The 21,763-nt window shown below is 43.5% G+C and overlaps 1 protein-coding gene across 4 annotated transcripts in view; it reads right to left on the reverse strand.

The window, feature by feature from the left end:
• Positions 1 to 15,395: 15,395 nt before the first annotated feature.
• LOC110489013 (B-cell linker protein) overlaps positions 15,396 to 21,763 on the reverse strand; it is a 35,709-nt gene continuing 29,341 nt past the window's right edge. For 2 of the 4 annotated variants that reach the window (XM_021561551.2, XM_021561550.2), the window contains exons 4-16: positions 21,640 to 21,697; positions 21,457 to 21,519; positions 20,996 to 21,030; positions 18,308 to 18,327; positions 18,138 to 18,212; positions 17,922 to 17,943; positions 17,715 to 17,739; positions 17,558 to 17,633; positions 17,431 to 17,456; positions 17,199 to 17,296; positions 16,931 to 17,008; positions 16,154 to 16,321; positions 15,396 to 15,758 (exon numbers count right to left, since the gene is read on the reverse strand). In XM_021561551.2, coding sequence (XP_021417226.2) covers positions 15,606 to 15,758; positions 16,154 to 16,321; positions 16,931 to 17,008; positions 17,199 to 17,296; positions 17,431 to 17,456; positions 17,558 to 17,633; positions 17,715 to 17,739; positions 17,922 to 17,943; positions 18,138 to 18,212; positions 18,308 to 18,327; positions 20,996 to 21,030; positions 21,457 to 21,519; positions 21,640 to 21,697 — 897 coding nt within the window. In that variant the 3' untranslated portion in view covers positions 15,396 to 15,605. The remainder of the gene's footprint in view (positions 15,759 to 16,153; positions 16,322 to 16,930; positions 17,009 to 17,198; positions 17,297 to 17,430; positions 17,457 to 17,557; positions 17,634 to 17,714; positions 17,740 to 17,921; positions 17,944 to 18,137; positions 18,213 to 18,307; positions 18,328 to 20,995; positions 21,031 to 21,456; positions 21,520 to 21,639; positions 21,698 to 21,763) is intronic. The other 2 variants (XM_021561552.2, XM_021561553.2) reach the window with 2 other exon arrangements.

A 21,763-nucleotide genomic window follows, 5' to 3' on the forward strand; every position in this document is an offset into this window, starting at 1 on the left:
ATTATGAAAGACAAGCATTGTACTTTTGAATTCTGTAAAGTTAGTGTGGAAGAGGTGAACAAATTATTGTTGTCTGTCAACAATGACCAGACACCGGGGTATGACAACCTAGATGGAAAATTACTGAGGATAGTTGCCACTCCTATTTGCAATATCTTCAATTTAAGCCTACTAGAAAGTGTGTGCCCTCAGGTCTGGAGAAAAGCAAAAGACATTTCGCTACCAAAGTATAGTAAAGCCCCCTTTACCGGCTCAAATAGCTGACCTATCAGCCTATTACCAACTCTTAGTAAACTTTTGCAAGCAATGGTGTTTGACCAGATACAATGCTATATTACAGTAAACAAATTGACAACAGACTTTCAGCTCGCTTATAGGAAAGGACATTCAACACGCACTGCACTTGCACATATTACTGATCATTGGCTGAGAAAAATTGATGATAAAAAGATTGTGGGTGCTGTTTTGCTAGATTTCAGTGCGGCTTTTGACATTATCTGTCACGATCGTCGAAATAACATTCGGACCAAGGCGCAGCGTGATATGGGTTCCACATCTTTTTATTTGTGAAACGCACAAAAAAAAAAAAAAAAAAAAAAAAAACATGAAGCTATGGAGTGCTCACAGGCAACTACACATAAGCAAGATCCCACAAAAAAACAGTGGAGAAATGGCTGCCTAAATATGATCCCCAATCAGAGACAACGCTAAACAGTTGCCTCTGATTGGGAACCATACCAGGCCAACATAGAAATAAAACAACCTAGATTACCCACCCTAGTCACACCCCGACCTAACCAAAATAGAGAATAAAAAGGCTCTCTATAGTCAGGGCGTGACATTATCGAGTAAAGCCAGTGTGTCTATGTACAGTGCATTGCGAAAGTATTCGGCCCCCTTGAACTTTGCGACCTTTTGCCACATTTCAGGCTTCAAACATAAAGATATAAAACTGTATTTTTTTGTGAAGAATCAACAACAAGTGGGACACAATCATGAAGTGGAACGACATTTATTGGATATTTCAAACTTTTATAACAAATCAAAAACTGAAAAATTGGGCGTGCAAAATTATTCAGCCCCCTTAAGTTAATACTTTGTAGCGCCACCTTTTGCTGCGATTACAGCTGTAAGTCGCTTGGGGTATGTCTCTATCAGTTTTGCACATCGAGAGACTGAAATTTTTTCCCATTCCTCCTTGCAAAACAGCTCGAGCTCAGTGAGGTTGGATGGAGAGCATTTGTGAACAGCAGTTTTCAGTTCTTTCCACAGATTCTCGATTGGATTCAGGTCTGGACTTTGACTTGGCCATTCTAACACCTGGATATGTTTATTTTTGAACCATTCCATTGTAGATTTTGCTTTATGTTTTGGATCATTGTCTTGTTGGAAGACAAATCTCCGTCCCAGTCTCAGGTCTTTTGCAGACTCCATCAGGTTTTCTTCCAGAATGGTCCTGTATTTGGCTCCATCCATCTTCCCATCAATTTGAACCATCTTCCCTGTCCCTGCTGAAGAAAAGCAGGCCCAAACCATGATGCTGCCACCACCATGTTTGACAGTGTGGATGGTGTGTTCAGGGTGATGAGCTGTGTTGCTTTTACGCCAAACATAACTGTAACGACGTTCGTCTGTAGGAGGAGAAGCGGACCAAAAAGCAGCGTGGTGGTTATTCATGTTCTTTAATGGAAAACTGAACGATACATGAAATAACTCAAGTCTACAAAAACAACAAACGGAACGTGAAAACCTATACAGCCTATCCTGTGACAACAAACACAGTGACAGGAACAATCACCCACAAAAACACAGTGAAACCCAGGCTACCTAAGTATGATTCTCAATCAGAGACAACTAATGACACCTGCCTCTGATTGAGAACCATACTAGGCCGAAAACATAGAAATGCCCCAAAACATAGAAAAACAAACATAGACTGCCCACCCAACTCACGCCCTGACCATACTAAATAAATACAAAACAACGGAAATAAAGGTCAGAACGTGACAGTACCCCCCCCCCCAAAGGTGCGGACTCCGGCCGCAAAACCTTGACCTATAGGGGAGGGTCTGGGTGGGCGTCTGTCCGCGGTGGCGGCTCTGGCGCGGGACGCGGACCCCACCTCATCATTGTCTTAGTCCGCCTTATTGTCCGCCTCCGTGGCTTTCTCAGCATGACCACCCCTCTCAATGACCCCACTGGACAGAGGGACAGCTGCTCGGGACAGAGAGACAGCTGCTCGGGACAGAGAGACAGCTGCTCGGGACAGAGAGACAGCTGCTCGGGACAGAGAGACAGCTGCTCGGGACAGAGGGGCAGCTGCTCGGGACAGAGGGGCAGCTGCTCGGGACAGAGGGGCAGCTGCTCTGGGCAGAGGGGCTCCGGCAGCGGCGCCGGGCAGGCGGGGGGCTCCGGCAGCGGCGCCGGGCAGGCGGGGGGCTCCGGCAGCGGCGCCGGGCAGGCGGGGGGCTCCGGCAGCGGCCAGGCGGGGGGCTCCGGCAGCGGCGCCGGGCAGGCGGGGGGCTCCGGCAGAGGCGCCGGGCAGGCGGGGGGCTCCGGCAGAGGCGCCGGGCAGGCGGGGGGCTCCGGCAGAGGCGCCGGACAGGCGGGGGGCTCCGGCAGAGGCGCCGGACAGGCGGGGGGCTCCGGCAGAGGCGCCGGACAGGCGGGAGGCTCCGGCAGAGGCGCCGGACAGGCGGGAGGCTCCGGCAGAGGCGCCGGACAGGCGGGAGGCTCCGGCAGAGGCGCCGGACAGGCGGGAGGCTCCGGCAGAGGCGCCGGACAGGCGGGAGACTCCGGCAGAGGCGCCGGACAGGCGGGAGACTCCGGCAGAGGCGCCGGACAGGCGGGAGACTCCGGCAGAGGCGCCGGACAGGCGGGAGGCTCCGGCAGAGGCGCCGGACAGGCGGGAGGCTCCGGCAGAGGCGCCGGACAGGCGGGAGGCTCCGGCAGAGGCGCCGGACAGGCGGGAGGCTCCGGCAGCGCTGGAGAGGAGGAAGCCCCTGTAAGGATTGGCCGGAGAGACAGCCTGGTACGGGGGGCTGCCACCGGAGGGCTGATGCGTGGAGGTGGTGACGGATAGACCGGGCCATGCAGGCGCACTGGAGCTCTTGAGCACCGAGCCTGCCCAACCTTACCCGATTGAATGGTCCCGGTCGCCCTGCCAGTGCGGCGAGGTGGAATAGCCCGCACTGGGCTATGCAGGCGAACCGGGGACACCGTGCGCAAGGCTGGTGCCATGTAAGCCGGCCCAAGGAGACGCACTGGAGACCAGATGCGTAGAGCCGGCTTCATGGCACTTGGCTCGATGCCCACTCTAGCCCGGCCGATACGCGGAGCTGGAATGTACCGCACCGGGCTGTGCACCCGCACTGGGGACACCGTGCGCTCCACAGCATAACACGGTGCCTGCCCGGTCTCTCTAGCCCCCCGGTAACCACAGGAAGTTGGCTCAGGTCTCCTACCTGGCGTAGCCATACTCCCTGTTAGCCCCCCCCCCAATACATTTTTGGGGCTGACTCCCGGGCTTCCTTGCCAACCGTGTTCCCTCATATCGCCGGCTCCTCTCTCCGGCTGCCTCTGCTCTCCTCGCTGCCTCCACCTGTTCCCATGGAAGGCGATCCTTACCCGCCAAGATCTCCTCCCATGTGTAGCAACCCTTGCCGTCCAACACATCATCCCAAGTCCATTCCTCCTTGTGACGCTGTTGCCCGTTACCACGCCGCTTGGTCCTGTTGCGGTGGGTGATTCTGTAACGACGTTCGTCTGTAGGAGGAGAAGCGGACCAAAAAGCAGCGTGGTGGTTATTCATGTTCTTTAATGGAAAACTGAACGATACATGAAATAACTCAAGTCTACAAAAACAACAAACGGAACGTGAAAACCTATACAGCCTATCCTGTGACAACAAACACAGTGACAGGAACAATCACCCACAAAAACACAGTGAAACCCAGGCTACCTAAGTATGATTCTCAATCAGAGACAACTAATGACACCTGCCTCTGATTGAGAACCATACTAGGCCGAAAACATAGAAATGCCCCAAAACATAGAAAAACAAACATAGACTGCCCACCCAACTCACGCCCTGACCATACTAAATAAATACAAAACAACGGAAATAAAGGTCAGAACGTGACAATAACGTCTTGCATTGTTGCCAAAAAGTTCAATTTTGGTTTCATCTGACCAGAGCACCTTCTTCCACATGTTTGGTGTGTCTCCCAGGTGGTTTGTGGCAAACTTTAAACAACACTTTTTATGGATATCTTTAAGAAATGGCTTTCTTCTTGCCACTCTTCCATAAAGGCCAGATTTGTGCAATATACGACTGATTGTTGTCCTATGGACAGAGTCTCCCACCTCAGCTGTAGATCTCTGCAGTTCATCCAGAGTGATCATGGGCCTCTTGGCTGCATCTCTGATCAGTCTTCTCCTTGTATGAGCTGAAAGTTTAGAGGGACGGCCAGGTCTTGGTAGATTTGCAGTGGTCTAATCCTTCCATTTCAATATTATCGCTTGCACAGTGCTCCTTGGGATGTTTAAAGCTTGGGAAATATTTTTGTATCTAAATCCGGCTTTAAACTTCTTCACAACAGTATCTCGGACCTGCCTGGTGTGTTCCTTGTTCTTCATGATGCTCTCTGCGCTTTTAACGGACCTCTGAGACTATCACAGTGCAGGTGCATTTATACGGAGACTTGATTACACACAGGTGGATTGTATTTATCATCATTAGTCATTTAGGTCAACATTGGATCATTCAGAGATCCTCACTGAACTTCTGGAGAGAGTTTGCTGCACTGAAAGTAAAGGGGCTGAATCATTTTGCACGCCCAATTTTTCAGTTTTTGATTTGTTAAAAAAGTTTGAAATATCCAATAAATGTCGTTCCACTTCATGATTGTGTCCCACTTGTTGTTGATTCTTCACAAAAAAATACAGTTTTATATCTTTATGTTTGAAGCCTGAAATGTGGCAAAAGGTCGCAAAGTTCAAGGGGGCCGAATACTTTCGCAATGCACTGTAAGTGCCTTAATGTGTTTGGACCCCAGGAAGAGTAGCTGCTGCCTTGGCAACAGCTAATGGGGATCCCTAATAAATACAAACACAGAAGTCAGTAAAATCTTTGACATTTTTAATATTTTTGTTCAGTATAATTTAGGCTTGTTTAAACAAAGGGGGTGAATACTTATGCAACGACTATGTTTTAGTTGTTTCATTTGTAGAATTTTCTTTTCACTGACATTATGGAGTATTTTGTGTAGATCAATGACAAAAAGAATACAATTAAATCTATTTCAATCCCACCTGATAACGCAACAAAATGTGAAAAATAGTTGAAGGGAGTGTAGACTTTCTACAGGCCCTGATAGTACAGACCAGGAAGACCACTTCTCTACACGAACAGGCAAACACAGAACCTTGAAGGGGAACACATTTTCTAGACCAAATATGTTTTCACTTCAGTTCATCTTACTGTTACCAAGCTCATAGTTACTATCCATGTAGTAACTATAGTAACTATCCATGGAAAAGCCACCATAGATTGTAACAGACAAAACTGTGGGAGACGCAGTCTTTATGTCTGAATTATGTGATGTTAATCCCAATAGAAGGCCCACAAGGAGCTTCTGCTGCAGTTTCTCCTCTCCAATGCAGAAAGCCTGGAGGACAGATCCTAATGGTCAGAGAAAAGCATCTGACTTTTTTGCATTAGAATGCTAACATTAGCTTGGTTCTATGTAGCCAACTCCAGTCATTCTAGGTTTCTCCGGAAAGTTTCTCAAGACATTATCCAACAAGATTATAATGTTGAGGTCTGTTGGTCCTGTGAGATGTTTTCTGTTCTCCATAACCCCATAATTTTAACCACTAGAGGAGGTCAGTTCATAACTTGTTGGTTCCAGCACCCATCCCGTTAAGAGAGAGGAATAAGGCACTGAGTTAAAGGCCCTAAAGAACTCACCATCTCCACCAGTACCTGTTTTACTTCTGTTTTATGGACAGTGCTCCACAAAACAATGTTGCAAGTCATATTTGGACAATATATCATACTCTCTTCCCCACATGAATGCACACACATGAATGCACAGTGGAATTATAGATAGAATTAGTGGCATTCTTTGGTGTCCATTTCCTTCATGGTGAAAACGATTTGACCAAGAGTTGTAAGACTGGTTACCTGGACACAGATTACACCTATAGTCCTGGGCCTGGTTTCCCATCCCAAAAGCATTTTAAGGCTAAGTTCATCGTTAGAACCTTAGTAGGAATATCATTAAATCTCCAAGCTGTTTCCCAAAAACATTGTTATTAACGTTGCACTTAAACTCTTGCAAGCTAACGCCTGCCTCAGACCACTCGTAGAGCAGTGCGTCGTTAGATTATTTTTTTGCCCTCCAGCGTCACTTTATACACAGAAGATGTCCACAAGACATAGATTCACTGTGTTTAGCCACCTTTTTGACCACAATAACATCAAAATTAAGTTGACTACAAATACAAAGTGGCCTTTCAAACAAGCAAAGGATAAAAATATGCTTCAAATGAAAATGACTGCATTGAAATATAAATGGTCTACCTACAGTATATGCCTATATATAATTACATTTAGTTCTATTTTGCTATTTGTCTGTCCAATTTTTTGCCTTAATATATTTCATGATGTGTTGCCTAACATGAGCAATGACGTGCCAAATCTTGATGTAATGCAGTATAGAGTAAGCATTAGAATAAGCAGCCATCGGTGATAATATCTCTCTAGGAGCTGATCGTTCCCTGCTGAAACCCCCTCCCCCTAGCATAGACCAGCATACATTTCAAACTGGTCCATGCTGGTAAGATGCTGGTCAAGCTGGTCTGTCAGAGCAGTTCACAATAAAAAAAAGTTTGAACAGTGCTTGGGCATAACAATGAGGACATTGATGGAAGAATGGGAATGAGGAAATACAGAGGTACCGGTAAGGTAATGGCAGAAAGGCACTAAACCACTCTTTTTGAACGTGTTTAATAACCGAGATATGTTTCCAGGCTTTTATTTTGCAACTTTGTATTACAGGCTATATAACCATCACATCATGACATACAATACACAGTTTGACTTCTCTAAAACTGATTAACATGGTTCAATTTAGCTGACAATGTCAAGGATCTGTTGGCCAAGGCCAGGAGGGCCACACTTGAAATTAGGTACCAAATACCTTATCCCTGTATTCACTGCTTCTAAGAGACTTTATTGCATGTTACATTTTTACTTCAGCTATTTGTATCTTCACAATGTAATAATTTAAGTTTCACTGTAGAAACAATGTAAATGGATTCTTTCACCTGATGAAAGCAATAAACTGCAAAAATAAGCACATTGTTGTCGTGCGCTACCCTGAAATCTCCCTAATGAGGATTTATTCAACTTCTATGGCTGCTTTTCATAACAGAAAGACATCTCAAAGTGCTTACCCTCCTAGGCCCTTAACACTACTTTCTCACAGGCTAATGTTAGCAAGTTTAAGAGAGCTGGTGGGAATGTTTTGTGATTTCAAAGTCATTAAAAAAAAACACAGTATTTGATTTAAAGACCTATCGCACACATACCATAACAATAAAAATGTCACTAGAAATCACAAAATCTGTGATTAACAACAGTTGAACACTGTAAATCCAGGTGTTTACATAACTGAACACAACTAAAACCTTTTCTGTAACACTTTAAACACTTCAAGGTATTTATAATTTAAATTTAAAAAATGCACAGCGTTTAGATTGTAAACACCAGAACATATTTATTTGCTAAAACACTTTAAACAATTTAACACATTATTTTAACACTGTAGGTATAACGGCATTCTTCCTCCTCTTCTGAGGAGGAGAAGCGAGAAGGATCGGAGGACCAATGCGCAGAGTGGTAAGTGTCCATAATGTTTATTTACAGACAAACTGAACACTACAAAACAATAAACGTGAAAAGAACGAAACCGAAACAGTTCCGTGTGGCAACAAACACTCACACGGAAACAAACACCCACAAACCAAAAGTGAAACCCAGGCTACGATTCTCAATCAGAGACAAGTAACGACACCTGCCTCTGAAAACCATACTAGGCTGAACTCAAAACCCCAACATAGAAAAACACAGACTGCCCACCTCAACTCACGCCCTGACCATACTAAATAAAGACAAAACAAAGGTCAGAACGTGACAGTACCCCCCCCCCCCCCCCCCAAAGGTGCGGACTCCGGCCGCAAAACCTGAACCTATAGGGGAGGGTCTGAGTGGGCGTCTGTCCGCGGTGGCGGCTCTGGCGCGGGACGTGGACCCCACCATAGTCATTCTCCGCCTCTCTACCCGCCTCCGTGGCCTCTTTCGAGCGGCGACCCTCGCCACCGACCTCGGACTGGGGACCCTAGCAATGGACGGGAGACTCCGGCACCTCGGGACGGACGGGAGACTCCGGCACCTCGGGACGGACGGGAGACTCTGGCACCTCGGGACGGACGGGAGACTCCGGCACCTCGGGACGGACGGGAGACTCCGGCAGCGCTGGGCAGGAGGAAGGCACTGGCAGCGCTGGACAGGTGGGAGCACCTGTAGGGAGGAGACCGAGAGACAGCCTGGTGCCGGGGCTGCCACCGGAGGGCTGGTGCGTGGAGGTGGTACCGGATAGACCGGACCGTGAAGGCGCACTGGAGCTCTTGAGCACTGAGCCTGCCCAACCCAACCTGGCTGAATGCTCCCAGTAGCCAGGCCAGTGCGGCGAGGTGGAATAGCCTGCACTGAGCTGTGCTGGCCAACCGGGGACACCATGCGTAGGGCTGGTGCAATGTACACCGGCCCAACTTCCTCTACCCTAAAATGTAAACGTACCATGTACTTTGCTAAATTCATAAGAACATTTCGATGGGCACAAATCTATCGTAGTTGAATTCTAAATAATAATGAAGAGACATCAGATTTAGATAAGTCTCATCCCACGACCCAGCACCTTTAAAAAAAGATACAACTCCATTCCCAATAGGCTATTCCAGTGATCATTTGGGAAACACAATGTATTACATAGAAATTGCCTCGCCATTATCTCGAATGAATTCTTCTTTCAATTCAACCTAAACATATTAAACGTTCAGTTCCTATCTTATACAAACACTAGCGACCGTATTTTTTCAGGCAAGACATACAAATAGATGAATTACAATCTAAAAATAAATTTTAGTCTATCGGTGTCAAAGCTGACATACGAACCTTAGTGTCCCGCTATTGAAAGGATTGAGTTTCCCCGTGTTAAGGGAATTTTTATCAATGATGACTAATTATGTATACATTTCAATCAGGACTGACTAATCCGAATACTATTATGTTACTATACATGTACTAATCAGAATACTAAATGTTACTGTATATGTATGAGTTTTCATTCTTGATCCTAGTACTGAAAATAATGTGTGTGTGTGAACGAGGGCAAAAGTTAGAACAATGACGGTCTGTTCCTTGGTACAAATGAATGAACTATCTACACTGACTGACCTTGGCTCTAGGCGAGGAGGGAAGGCTTGAGAGCTATAGGGCCTTTCTACCAGTGTCAAGAAGAGACGGAACATTTAGAAAACGCTGATGTCATTTTCAGTTTATAACCTGTGGTAAAATGTGTATTTATTCAGTACTCTCTTGAATAAAGGCTGTTACTTGACTTTAAGACCGGGACTCTGTCCATTCCTATAAAATAAGGGTCTTACAAATCCTTATGAATTGACAGAGTGTTTAATTTTAATTGGGAATTAAAACAGAGGAATTAAATTCCTTCAACACCCCGCCAATAATTATAATTGTCTGTAGTTGCAAACTCCGGCACCAAGAATTCCCAGAAAATGGTCCTAATTTAACCCCTTCCTGACTATTTTAGTAGTATCAGCTTCTATTCAGGGTCTTTGTCTGAGTCAGATTTTGGACACATCCCTTCCATTCCCTTTGTTCTCAGCTCCCTTCCTCACCTCGGCTTACCATATCCTAGCTGTATTTAGCCCCTCTGCCCGTTGTTTATCTGTCTGACTATGTGTGTGTCTCTTTAATGATAATCAATGTGTATGGGTTTCTATATTCATTTCTCCTTTCTGGAAACTTCGTCAATAGATTTGACTTTTGATCGGACATTACATTTCACTCGTATAATATTCTCCTTGGGACTTTCAATGTTAATATCTCATATCTCACTACTCTAGACTAGGTTTCCCTCTCCTCCTCTTTGGATATTAATTTTTATTCAGTATTGAACAGGTTCAATTTTTCTGTTCGTCTAGAATTACCCTGCCTTCTCACCAAGCCTAATTTATCCTCACCTGTTTTAATATAGCTATCTGCTACTTTTCATAGTCAGACTACTTAGGTTAAAACTTTATGTATGTCTATCCTATTTGTACAGAACGACCGTCCTATCTAACACTTACTATATCCCACCCTTAATAATCCTTCGGCTTGAAAAACCAGGATCTATTAAGTTCTAGTTTATTTATGGTAGTGCACCTTACCACGGGTCATTTCAGACCCGTTTCCTTCCTATCGATTTTGGTTAAAACACAAAGTAGAAACCCATTGTATTTGTTCAGAATATTCAAGCACCTATCATTGATTAAATCCAAACTCCTTTAGAACATTCAATCAAAAATATCTTAAATAATTCCTCCCAAATTCGAGAATAAAGGCTACTGACCTTGCCGCCGACTGGGAAAAGCACTGTTCATTGGATCTAGTCACCGTCCCTGTCCGTCTGGGGTGTACACCAGCCTGGTCTTTTCCCTCAATTCAGAGGCCAGGTCTTAAATAACGGGACCAGACCCGCTCGTGCACGATTGTCGGTGTACGACCTTCAGATGGCAGAGACGGGTATTTAGTTCCGGCGTTCGAAGGACCAATTGTTACAGGAATTATATTCCTCTATGCTTTAATACCCAATTAAAATTAAACACTCTGTCAATTCCTAAGAATTTGTAAGACTCTTATTTGTATAAAATGGACTGAGACCAGTCTCAAATATCAACCAGCTGCGTTTATTCTCGAGAGTACTGAACATGATACAGTTACCACAGATTCTAAACTGAAAATGACATCATTAGTTTTCGTACTACCCAGTCTCATCAACCAGCAGTACAATGACTGTATAGTTCTCAAGCCTTCCCACATCGTCTCACCCTACTAAGATAATTTACGACGCAAGCCAAGGTCTGCCTGTGTAGATAAGCATTCATTCATTTCTAACAAGGAACAGATAGTCATTGTTCTACTTCTTGATTATATTTACACACATTATATTCAGTACTAAGGTTAAAAATAAAATTCATACATCTATACAGTAACATAATAGTTTTCTGATTAGTCAGTCCTGATTGAAATGTATACATAAGTCATTATTGATAAAAAAATCTCTTAACACTCAGGTCTCCTACCTGACTTAGCCACACTCCCCGTGTGCCTCCGCCCAATACATTTTTGGGGCTGCCTCTCGGGCTTCCAGCCGCGCTGCCGTGCTGCCTCCTCATACCACCGCCTCTCGGCTTTCGCTACCTCCAGCTCAGCCTTGGGGCGGCGATATTCCCCAGCCTGTGCCCAGGGTCCCTTGCCGTCCAAAATCTCCTCCCATGTCCAGGAGTCTTGCGATTTCGGCCGCTGCTGCTGCTGCCCGTTACCACTCTGCTTGGTCCTTTGGTGGTGGGTGGTTCTGTAACGGCATTCTTCCTCATCTTCTGAGGAGAAGCGAGAAGGATCGGAGGACCAATGCGTAGCATGGTAAGTGTCCATAACGTTTATTTACAGACATAAACTGAACACTACAAAACAATAACCGTGAAACGAACGAAACCGAAACAGTACCGTGTGGCAACAAACACTCACACGGAAACAAACACCCACAAACCAAAAGTGACACCCAGGCTACCTAAGTATGATTCTCAATCAGAGACAAGTAACGACACCTGCCTCTGATTGAGAACCATACTAGGCTGAACTCAAAACCCCAACATAGAAAAACACACATAAACTGCCCACCCCAACACACGCCCTGACCATACTAAATAAAAACAAAACAAAGGAAATTAAGGTCAGAACGTGACAGTAGGGTTCGTGTAAAACCGTATCTGTATATTTCCCAGTATGCCTTTAAAGTGAATATGAGTGATACCCACCCATAACTGTGTTTGTTAGTGGCATAGTTAAGGTTGATGTGTTCAAGAACTTCCAGTACTGAAATGTTTACTGACTTTACTGTTTTATCAATTAAAGGTGAACCTGTTTTTGACCACTTTATACATTTCATAAGGCCTTTAGTTATGGCCTAGTTATCCTCGACATTGTGGTCTGAAAATCCTGTCTCATGGGCCAGATCAGATGCAAGTCACAATACACTGATTTATGAAATGATTTACTTTTTCGTATTTGAATCCAACCAGAGACAGAATTTCCAACAATTAGACCATTTTATCACCCACAAACTGCACTCAAAATGACTGCTATAGTGAAAGACCTACAGTTGAAGTCAGAAGTTTACATACACCTTAGCCAAATACATTTAAAGTTTTTCACAGTTCCTGATATTTAATCCTAGTAGAAATTCCCTGTCTTAGGTTAGTTAGGATCACCAGTTTATTTTAAGAATGTGAAATGTCAGAATAATAGTAGAGAGAATGATTTATTTCAGCTTTTATTTCTTTCATCACATTCCCAGTGGATCAGAAGTTTACATACACTCAATTAGTATTTGGTAGCATTGCCTTTAAATCGTTTAATTTGGGTCAAATGTTTCGGGTAGCCTTCCACTAGCTTCCCACAATAAGTTGGGTGAATTTTGGCCCATTCCTCCTGACAGAGCTGGTGTAACTGACTCAGGTTTGTAGGCCTCCTTGCTCACACACACTTTTTTCTGTTCTGCCCACAAATATTCTATAGGATTGAGGTCAGGGCTTTAAACCATTTTTCCACAACTTTGGAAGTATGCTTGGGGTCATTGTCCATTTGGAAGACCCATCTGCGACCAAACTTTAACTTCCTGACTGATGTCTTGAGATGTTGCTTCAATATATCCACATAATTTTCCTACCTCATGAAGCCATCTACTTTGTGCAGTGCACCAGTCCCTCCTGCAGCAAAGCACCCCCACAACATGATACTGCCATCCCCCGTGTTTCATGGTTGGGATGGTGTTATTCGGCTTGCAAGCCTCCCCCTTTTTCCTCCAAACATAACGATGGTCATTATGGCCTATTTTTGTATCATCAGACCAGAGAACATTTCTCCAAAAAGTACGATTTTTGTCCCAATGTGCAGTTGCAAACCGTATTCTGGCTTTTTGTTGGCGGTTTTGGAGCAGTGGCTTCTTCCTTGCTGAGTGACCTTTCAAGTTATGTCGATATAGGACTTGTTTTACTGTGGATATAGATACTTTGTACCTGTTTCCTCCAGCATCTTCACAAGGTCCTTTGCTGTTGTTCTGGGATTGATTTTCACGTTCATCTCTAGGAGACAAAATGCATCTCCTTCCTGAGCGGTATGACGGCTGCATGGTCCCATTGTGTTTATGCTTGCGTACTAATGTTTGTACAGATGAACGTGGTACCTTCAGGTGTTTGGAAATTGATCCCAAGGATGAACCAGACTTGTGGAGGTCTACAATTATTTGTCTGAGGCTGATTTCTTTAGAATTTCTCAAGATGTCAAGCAAAGAGGCACTGAGTTTGAAGGTAGGCCTTGAAATACATCCATCCGCAGGTACACCTCCAATTGACTCAAATGATTTCAATTAGCCTATCAGAAGCTTCTAAAGTCATGACATAATTTCCTGGAATTTTCCAAGCTGTTTAAAGGCACAGTCAACTTAGTGTATGTAAACTTCTGACCAACTGGAATTGTTATACAGTGAATTATAAGTAAAATAATCTGTCTGTGAACCATTTTTGGAAAAATGACTTTAGTAAAGTAGATGTCCTAACCTACTTGCCAAAGCTATAGTTTGTTAACAATACATTTGTGGAGTGGTCGAAAAGCGAGTTTTATTGTCTCCAACCTAAGTGTATCTAAACTTCCGACTTCAACTGTATAATGTAACATTAACTAAATGATCTATGCTGGAACAACAATCTCAGTAAAGTGTGCAAGAAATCTAACCGCTTATAGATTGGATTAGTTTTGAAAAATGTATGTTATTTATATAGTATAAGATCAATTAATCAATCAATGTGCATGAGGAAACATTTAGTTGAAGTCGGAAGTTCAAAAAGCCAAATACTATTGGCTTATTGTGGGATAGTCACATTTAAACCCCTCATTTAAATTCACAGATGGCAACATCTTATTCTCTTACCAAATGTAGAGCTCTATTCAATCTGTATCGCTGGTGTTACAGATAGAATGCTAGAAATGTAAAGGTCATTTCCAATTGAGCCGACATCTGCAGCGGATTGAATAGAGACCTTACATAAGCCTTAAACATAATCAAATGTTCGCAGGGTGTTGTTTACATAGCTAGCTAGTCTACTGGTGCTAAGAACTGTCAGTCAAGGCAAGCTTTTGACTGGTACTGTAAATATGACAACACTTTATAATGCTTTATGAAGCACATGGGTTTAGTGTTCTCAAACTCAACTAAGAGTCCTAGTGATGCTGCCAATCAGGATATTAATTTTATTCCTACATGACTGTGACCAAGTAGTCCAGTGTTTCCCAAACACTGGGGCGTGCCTCCAGCCCCAAAACATGTTTATATATAAATACATGTTTAAAGCCGGAACTCTTGAATGTTGTAATAGTAGAATGCACAAGGTGCAATTTCGAAATTGGGAAGTGCATCATCAGTTCCTCTTGTCATGTCAGTCATTGCATTACTTACACTTACAGTGCTCAACAAGCCCATGTCAGCTAACGTTTTTTTTTTCTTTTTTTTCCCGGCCATAGATATTGTTTTAATTTTAGTCACTCAAATATCACATTAATACACACTATACATGGCAAAATGTATAGAATTGCAAGAACATTTGCTTTAAAACTATAAAATGTTCTTTGCACCCCATGACAAAATGTGTAGAACTGCAGGAAATAAGCTTTAAACCTGCAAAATTCTCTCCACCAACAAGAGGGGTGTGAAAAGTTTGTGTCATGAACAGTGCTTGTGCCCGTAGAAATAGACGTGGTGGGTGCTCAGTTGATGAGGCTGGTAACACATCAACTGAATGGACCTGTTGGTATTCATGCATAAATCTTTGTTAGATATCTATTGATTTGTTCTTCACACAGAAGTGTGACACAGAGAAATTGCCTTCCTGGTCTGTATCAGCAGTGACTCCTTGATTTATACTTGAATTATCTGTTCTACTTTTGCAACATAAAAAAATATTTCTAAGTCAGTCTCAATGCTTCCTTAAAACCTTTATTTAGGCAAGTTTACATAATGTCTATACAGTACATGTACTCAGATGCAAGACAATGGTGAGTCTTTGTACAGAGTAGAGAGCGAAATGTAACAATTTATAGTAAAATATAGCACATTACAAAACAGATAAACACAGACAGATCCAGTGGATCAACTCAGACAAAATGGGATAGTTATTGCTTGGGCACAGAGGGCCTTTCATTCCAACAGTTGGTTGACAACCTCTTTTGTGATTGGGTATGTCAACACACAGTTCCCCTGATATCTGTTAGCTAATTGGTTCCTCCCATTGATCAGGACCACAGGGAATATGGAGTGAAATCTGACGATGTCTGCCACAGAATCAAACATCTAGGGAGAAAATAAAGCATTAATGTAAGCCATGTAAGGATAAGCTTGATACTTAAAGTGTGATAGAGTGATACATAAAGCAACAATCCATATCGGTGAAACTGCCACGTCCGTTTGCAGTATTACAACAACAAAGATGTTACTTTTAAAACAACAAACACAGTTTTTGTTCATTGCACGTGCGGTAGAACAGCAGCGTATATAGGCCTACTACCATGTTTTTTTTTTACTGTGATGCTGGAGGCTCATTTCCTCAAAACAAAAACAATAACAAAGCGGCCTGCGGCGGCCAGTGGCGCTTTTTCGGCCATGGCGGATCTCTGCGTTAAAGTAAATTCAAATCTACTCAAGCAAAGTTAAAGTAAAGTCTACTAAGGTAAAGTACTCGTTCTTACTTGTCTACTCACATCATTGGCACTTTGCCCAGTCCCAAGGACATACTTGGAGGTGCTATCAATGAACCGAATTTTAACGTTGAAAACTCTCTTGTCATGAAACACTGCTAAGACAAAGGGTTCGCTCTTCGTGTTCCTTGAGCAATTCCGCACCAAAAATGCCCCATTCTGTTAGGGAGACATTTGGGTAACACTTTATTGAAAGAGTACATATACAATGACTTCATAGTTACAGCCCATACATAACACATTCATAAGCAGTACGTAATCATTTTATATAGATTGTATCATTAATATTACTTAATTACTACTGTACATTAAAATATACTGTCAGAGTCGTGTGTATAAGTGGCAGGGAAGTCAGGCGCAGGAGAGTCAAACGGAGTGTAAATGGAGTCTTTTAATATAAGTCCACTTACTTAACATGCTCCAAACACTAAATACGTACATACTTAAATGAACATGGGTACGAGGACCCGTCGCGCACCTATACAACATAAAACAACACTTGACATCAAACAATCTCTGACAAAGACACGAGGGGAAACAGAGGGTTAAATACACAACAGGTAATGAATGGGATTGAAAACAGGTGTGTGGGAAGACAAGACAAAACCAATGGAAAATGAAAAATGGATCAATGATGGCTAGAAGGCCGGTGACATCGACCGCCGAGCACCGCCCAAACAAGGAGAGGCAACGACTTCGGCAGAAGTCGTGACATATACAGTGCTCCCTTCATGCCTCATTACTTAAATAACACCTCACATTACAAACCTTATTCACCAGGTGTAAGGCATGTTCAGCCTCTGCTCGATCACAAGCTCCTATGTACCAGTCTTGTTCATTGTATGTCTGGAAAAAAATAAAGCATATTGTAATTTCATAAACGGGCCAATCATGTAAACTACAGTACATTGGCATTTTCTGTCATAGTTTTGGTTCTTTCATTACTTCCAAGTAATCTTCAAGCACATCATTGTCCTGTTTGATTTGGTGGCTATCACCCATTTGGAGATGTGCCTGGTGTATTCAGGCAGCATACCTGACACGGTCTTTCCTTGGGGACAAAGTCATGCTGCTCCACGTCATCTTTGGTTTGAGGCCACTCATGGTGTTGTTGGCGCTTCACTGACGACTCTTCTACATGGCATAAAATAAGACAGGCTTTCAATTGCATTCATCATACCCGACACAGTAGTTTATTTTCTATAGGTAAATTGGAGATAAATGCAATTAAACTATACAAAATGTTGAGATGGCAAGGTCTTATTTACCTGGGGTATTGTGCCTTTGTTGTAACCTAATTCAAGAATCAAATAATGTGTTATCTTAAACATAGAAAAATACTCATAAACTATTGTAGTGGTTTTAAAGACCTTCACAAAAATTCCTCCCATGTACCTTATGTCTGTGTTGAGTTGAGATTCAAGGTCCAGTGAATACCTTTGGATAGTTTGCTCTTTCCTTAAACAATTACCTAAAATATGTTAACATTTCTATTATTATTACAACGTTAGAGTGTTTGGTTTCTTTAATATGGAATTGAAATAGTACTCACTATTTGAAGGTGTATTGCATTCCACCTATAATTAATATGAAGCATACGTTATACGTGATGAACGTGAAGCAACCATCCTTAGTAGCTATTCATTTACGTGTTTTTGAACGTTTTTGGACCGCTAACACTGCATCCATGTAGATAGATTCACCCAAAAATAGACGTTTAGCTAAAATTAGGCATACAATATGTGATTTAACCTCTTACATTTTGTTGTCTTCTCTGTCTGCTGGAGAGGAAAAGAGACAGACCCATTTTACAATTCTCTTTCAATTGGAAATATAACTATAGGTGAACGTAATTTCTGAGATGGGTCATGGTGGAATCACATTCAACCAACAGGTGGCACTAATACTCCATATGACATTGCATTAGTGTCCCCTTAAAGTCCCTATGGTGTTAGGTAGATGGACAATAACTCACTCTCTCCTGCAGGGCCTCTGGAGGTTCAGCCCAGACAGCTTGTTCATTAGGTCCTTAGGTAAGGATGGTGGGGACCTGGAACCAAACCGTATTAAAGTCTCAAAGGTTTCAAAACGAACATACTGGACTTAAAAACATAATACTGATAAATAGATTAGAGGGACTATTACCTTGGTGGGAGTAGCATGTTCTGGAAAAGAGGAATATCAAGAGGACTGTATTTTAAATTTGGCACTCTTTTCCAGTTTGGAAAATGTTTTTTGTTTGTAAATCTTAAGTGTCAGCCTCTTGGTCTTTCCCAGAGCTTTTTAGTTTCTGCCTACAGACAGAAATTAAAACAAGAAGCTCCCGCGTTCAGGTCTGTTCAACGCTGGTCCGACCAATCTGATTCCACGCTTCAAGACTGCTTCGATCACTCGGACTGGGATATGTTCCGCATCGCGTCCCACAACAACATTGACGAATACGCTGATTCGGTGAGCAAGTTCATTATAAAGTGCATTGATGATGTCGTTCCCATAGCAACGATTAAAACATTCCCAAACCAGAAACCGTGGATTGATGGCAGCATTCTCGTGAAATTGAAAGCACAAACCACTGCTTTTAACCAGGGAAAGGTAACCGGAAACATGACCAAATAGAAACAGTGTAGCTATTCCCTCCGCAAGGCAATTAAACAAGCTAAGCGTCAGTATAGAGACAAAGTAGAGTCACAATTCAACGGCTCAGACACAAGAGGTATGTGGCAGGGTCTACAGTCAATCACGGATTACAAAAAGGAAACCAGCCCTGTCACGGACCAGGATGTCTTGCTCCCAGGCAGACTAAATAACTTTTTTTGCCCGCTTTGAGGACAATACAGTGCCACTGACACGGCCCGCAACCAAAACCTGCTGACTCTCCTTCACTGCAGCCAATGTGAGGAAAACATTTAAATGTGTTAACCCTCGCAAGGCTGCAGGCCCAGAAGGCATCCCCAGCCGCGTCCTCAGAGCATGCGCAGACCAGCTGGCTGGTGTGTTTACGGACATATTCAATCAATCCTTATCCCAGTCTGCTGTTCCCACATGCTTCAAGAAGGCCACCATTGTCCCTGTTCCCAAGAAAGCTAAGGTAACTGAGCTAAACGACTACCGCCCCGTAGCACTCACTTCCGTCATCATGAAGTGCTTTGAGAGACTAGTCAAGGACCATATCACCTCCACCCTACCTGACACCCTAGACCCACTCCAATTTGCTTACCGCCCAAATAGGTCCACAGACGATGCAATCTCAACCACACTGCACACTGCCCTAACCCATCTGGACAAGAGGAATACCTATGTGAGAATGCTGTTCATCGACTTCAGATCAGCATTTAACACCATAGTACCCTCCAAACTAGTTATCAAGCTCGAGACCCTGGGTCTCGACCCCGCCCTGTGCAACTGGGTACTAGACTTCCTGACGGGCCGCCCCCAGGTGGTGAGGGTAGGTAACAACATCTCCACCCTGCTGATCCTCAACACTGGGGCCCCACAAGGGTGCGTTCTGAGCCCTCTCCTGTACTCCCCGTTCACCCACGACTGCGTGGCCATGCATGCCTCCAACTCAATCATCAAGTTTGCGGACGACACTACAGTGGTAGGCTTGATTACCAACAACGACGAGACAGCCTACAGGGAGGAGGTGAGGGCCCTCGGAGTGTGGTGTCAGGAAAATAACCTCACACTCAACGTCAACGGAGGAGATGATTGTGGACTTCAGGAAACAGCAGAGGGAGCACCCCCCTATCGACATCGATGGGACAGTAGTGGAGAGGGTAGTAAGTTTTAAGTTCCTCGGCGTACACATCACGGACAAACTGAATTGGTCCACCCACACAGACAGCATCGTGAAGAAGGCGCAGCAGCGCCTCTTCAACCTCAGGAGGCTGAAGAAATTCAGCTTGTCACCAAAAGCACTCACAAACTTCTACAGATGCACAATCGAGAGCATCCTGTCAGGCTGTATTACCGCCTGGTACGACAACTGCTCCGCCCACAACCGCAAGGCTCTCCAGAGGGTAGTGAGGTCTGCACAACGCATCACTGGGTGCAAACTACCTGCCCTCCAGGACACCTACACCACCCACTGTCATAGGAAGGCCATAAAGATCATCAAGGACAACAACCACCCGAGCCACTGCCTGTTCACCCCGCTATCATCCAGAAGGCGAGGTCAGTACAGGTGCATCAAAGCAGGGACCGAGAGACTGAAAAACGGCTTCTATCTCAAAGCCATCAGACTGTTAAACAGCCACCACTAACATTGAATGGCTGCTGCCAACACACTGACTCAACTCCAGCCACTTTAAAAACGGGAATTGATGGAAATTGATGTAAAATATACCACTAGCCACTTTAAACAATGCTACATAATATAATGTTTACATACCCTACATTACTCATCTCATATGTATATGTATATACTGTACTCTATATCATCTACTGCATCTTTATGTAATACATGTATCACTAGCCACTTTAAACTATGCCATTTTGTTTACATACCCTACATTACTAATCTCATATGTATATACTGTACTCTATACCATCTCCTGCATCTTGCCTATGCTGTTCTGTACCATCACTCATTCATATATCTTTATGTACATATTCTTTATTCCTTTACACTTGTGTGTATAAGGTAGTAGTTTTGGAATTGTTAGGTTAGATTACTCGTTGGTTATTACTGCATTGCCGGAACTAGAAGCACAAGCATTTCGCTACACTCGCATTAACATCTGCTAACCATGTGCATGTGACAAATACATTTGATTTGAGCTTTTGTTTGAATTGCTGAATAGTATTATTTTTTTAACAGTGTAAAACATTTACCTGTTCTGTAGTTTCCATGACTTGTGCTCTGCCATCTGTAAAACAACAGCTCTTGAACTGGATTACCTTTGCTGTGCTATATCACCATCTTGACATCATCATGTTTATGAATTGGAATAAATGCAGTCATTTTCTGCATGCACCGATTATTATCAATTACACCAGTCAAAACTGATTAATGGATGACATTATTATCACCAATGATTACTGATGTGCCCCGGAGTGGCGCAGTGGTCTAAGGCACTGCATCTCAGGGCAAGAGGTGACACTACAGTCCCTGGTTTGAATCCAGGCTGAATCACATCCCACTGTGATTGGGAGTCCCATAGGGCAGTGCACAATTGACCCAGCATCATCTGGGTTTGGCTGGGGTAGGCCGTCATTGTAATAAGAATTTGTTCTTAAGTGACTTGCTTAGTTAAATAAAGATAAAATGACAACTCCTGTTTGGTGATTATTACCTAACTGGGTCCTCCTTGGTTTTCTGGGCTTCAGTTGGCGGTTGACAGAAGGTCCGGTATTTCCTATTCAAAACAATGCCATGGATCCATTGACCAAACTTGAAACATGACCAAGGAGTGTATTGGAACTCTCTACCAACTCTTATATGCGCTTCAATCAGTAATTATTTGGGTTTCAGTTACCTGGAGAAGTACAAGGGAGGCCTCTTTTGGGATGCCGTGGGGGTATGATAGGGCTGCCCTACAAGCAAGACAAAACATGGCAATAAACATTAATATCATGTTTAAATAATGGGTTTAAACTCAC

This window comes from Oncorhynchus mykiss, chromosome 14 (genome assembly GCF_013265735.2).
Source record: "Oncorhynchus mykiss isolate Arlee chromosome 14, USDA_OmykA_1.1, whole genome shotgun sequence".
Classification (NCBI taxonomy): Eukaryota; Metazoa; Chordata; class Actinopteri; order Salmoniformes; family Salmonidae; genus Oncorhynchus; species Oncorhynchus mykiss.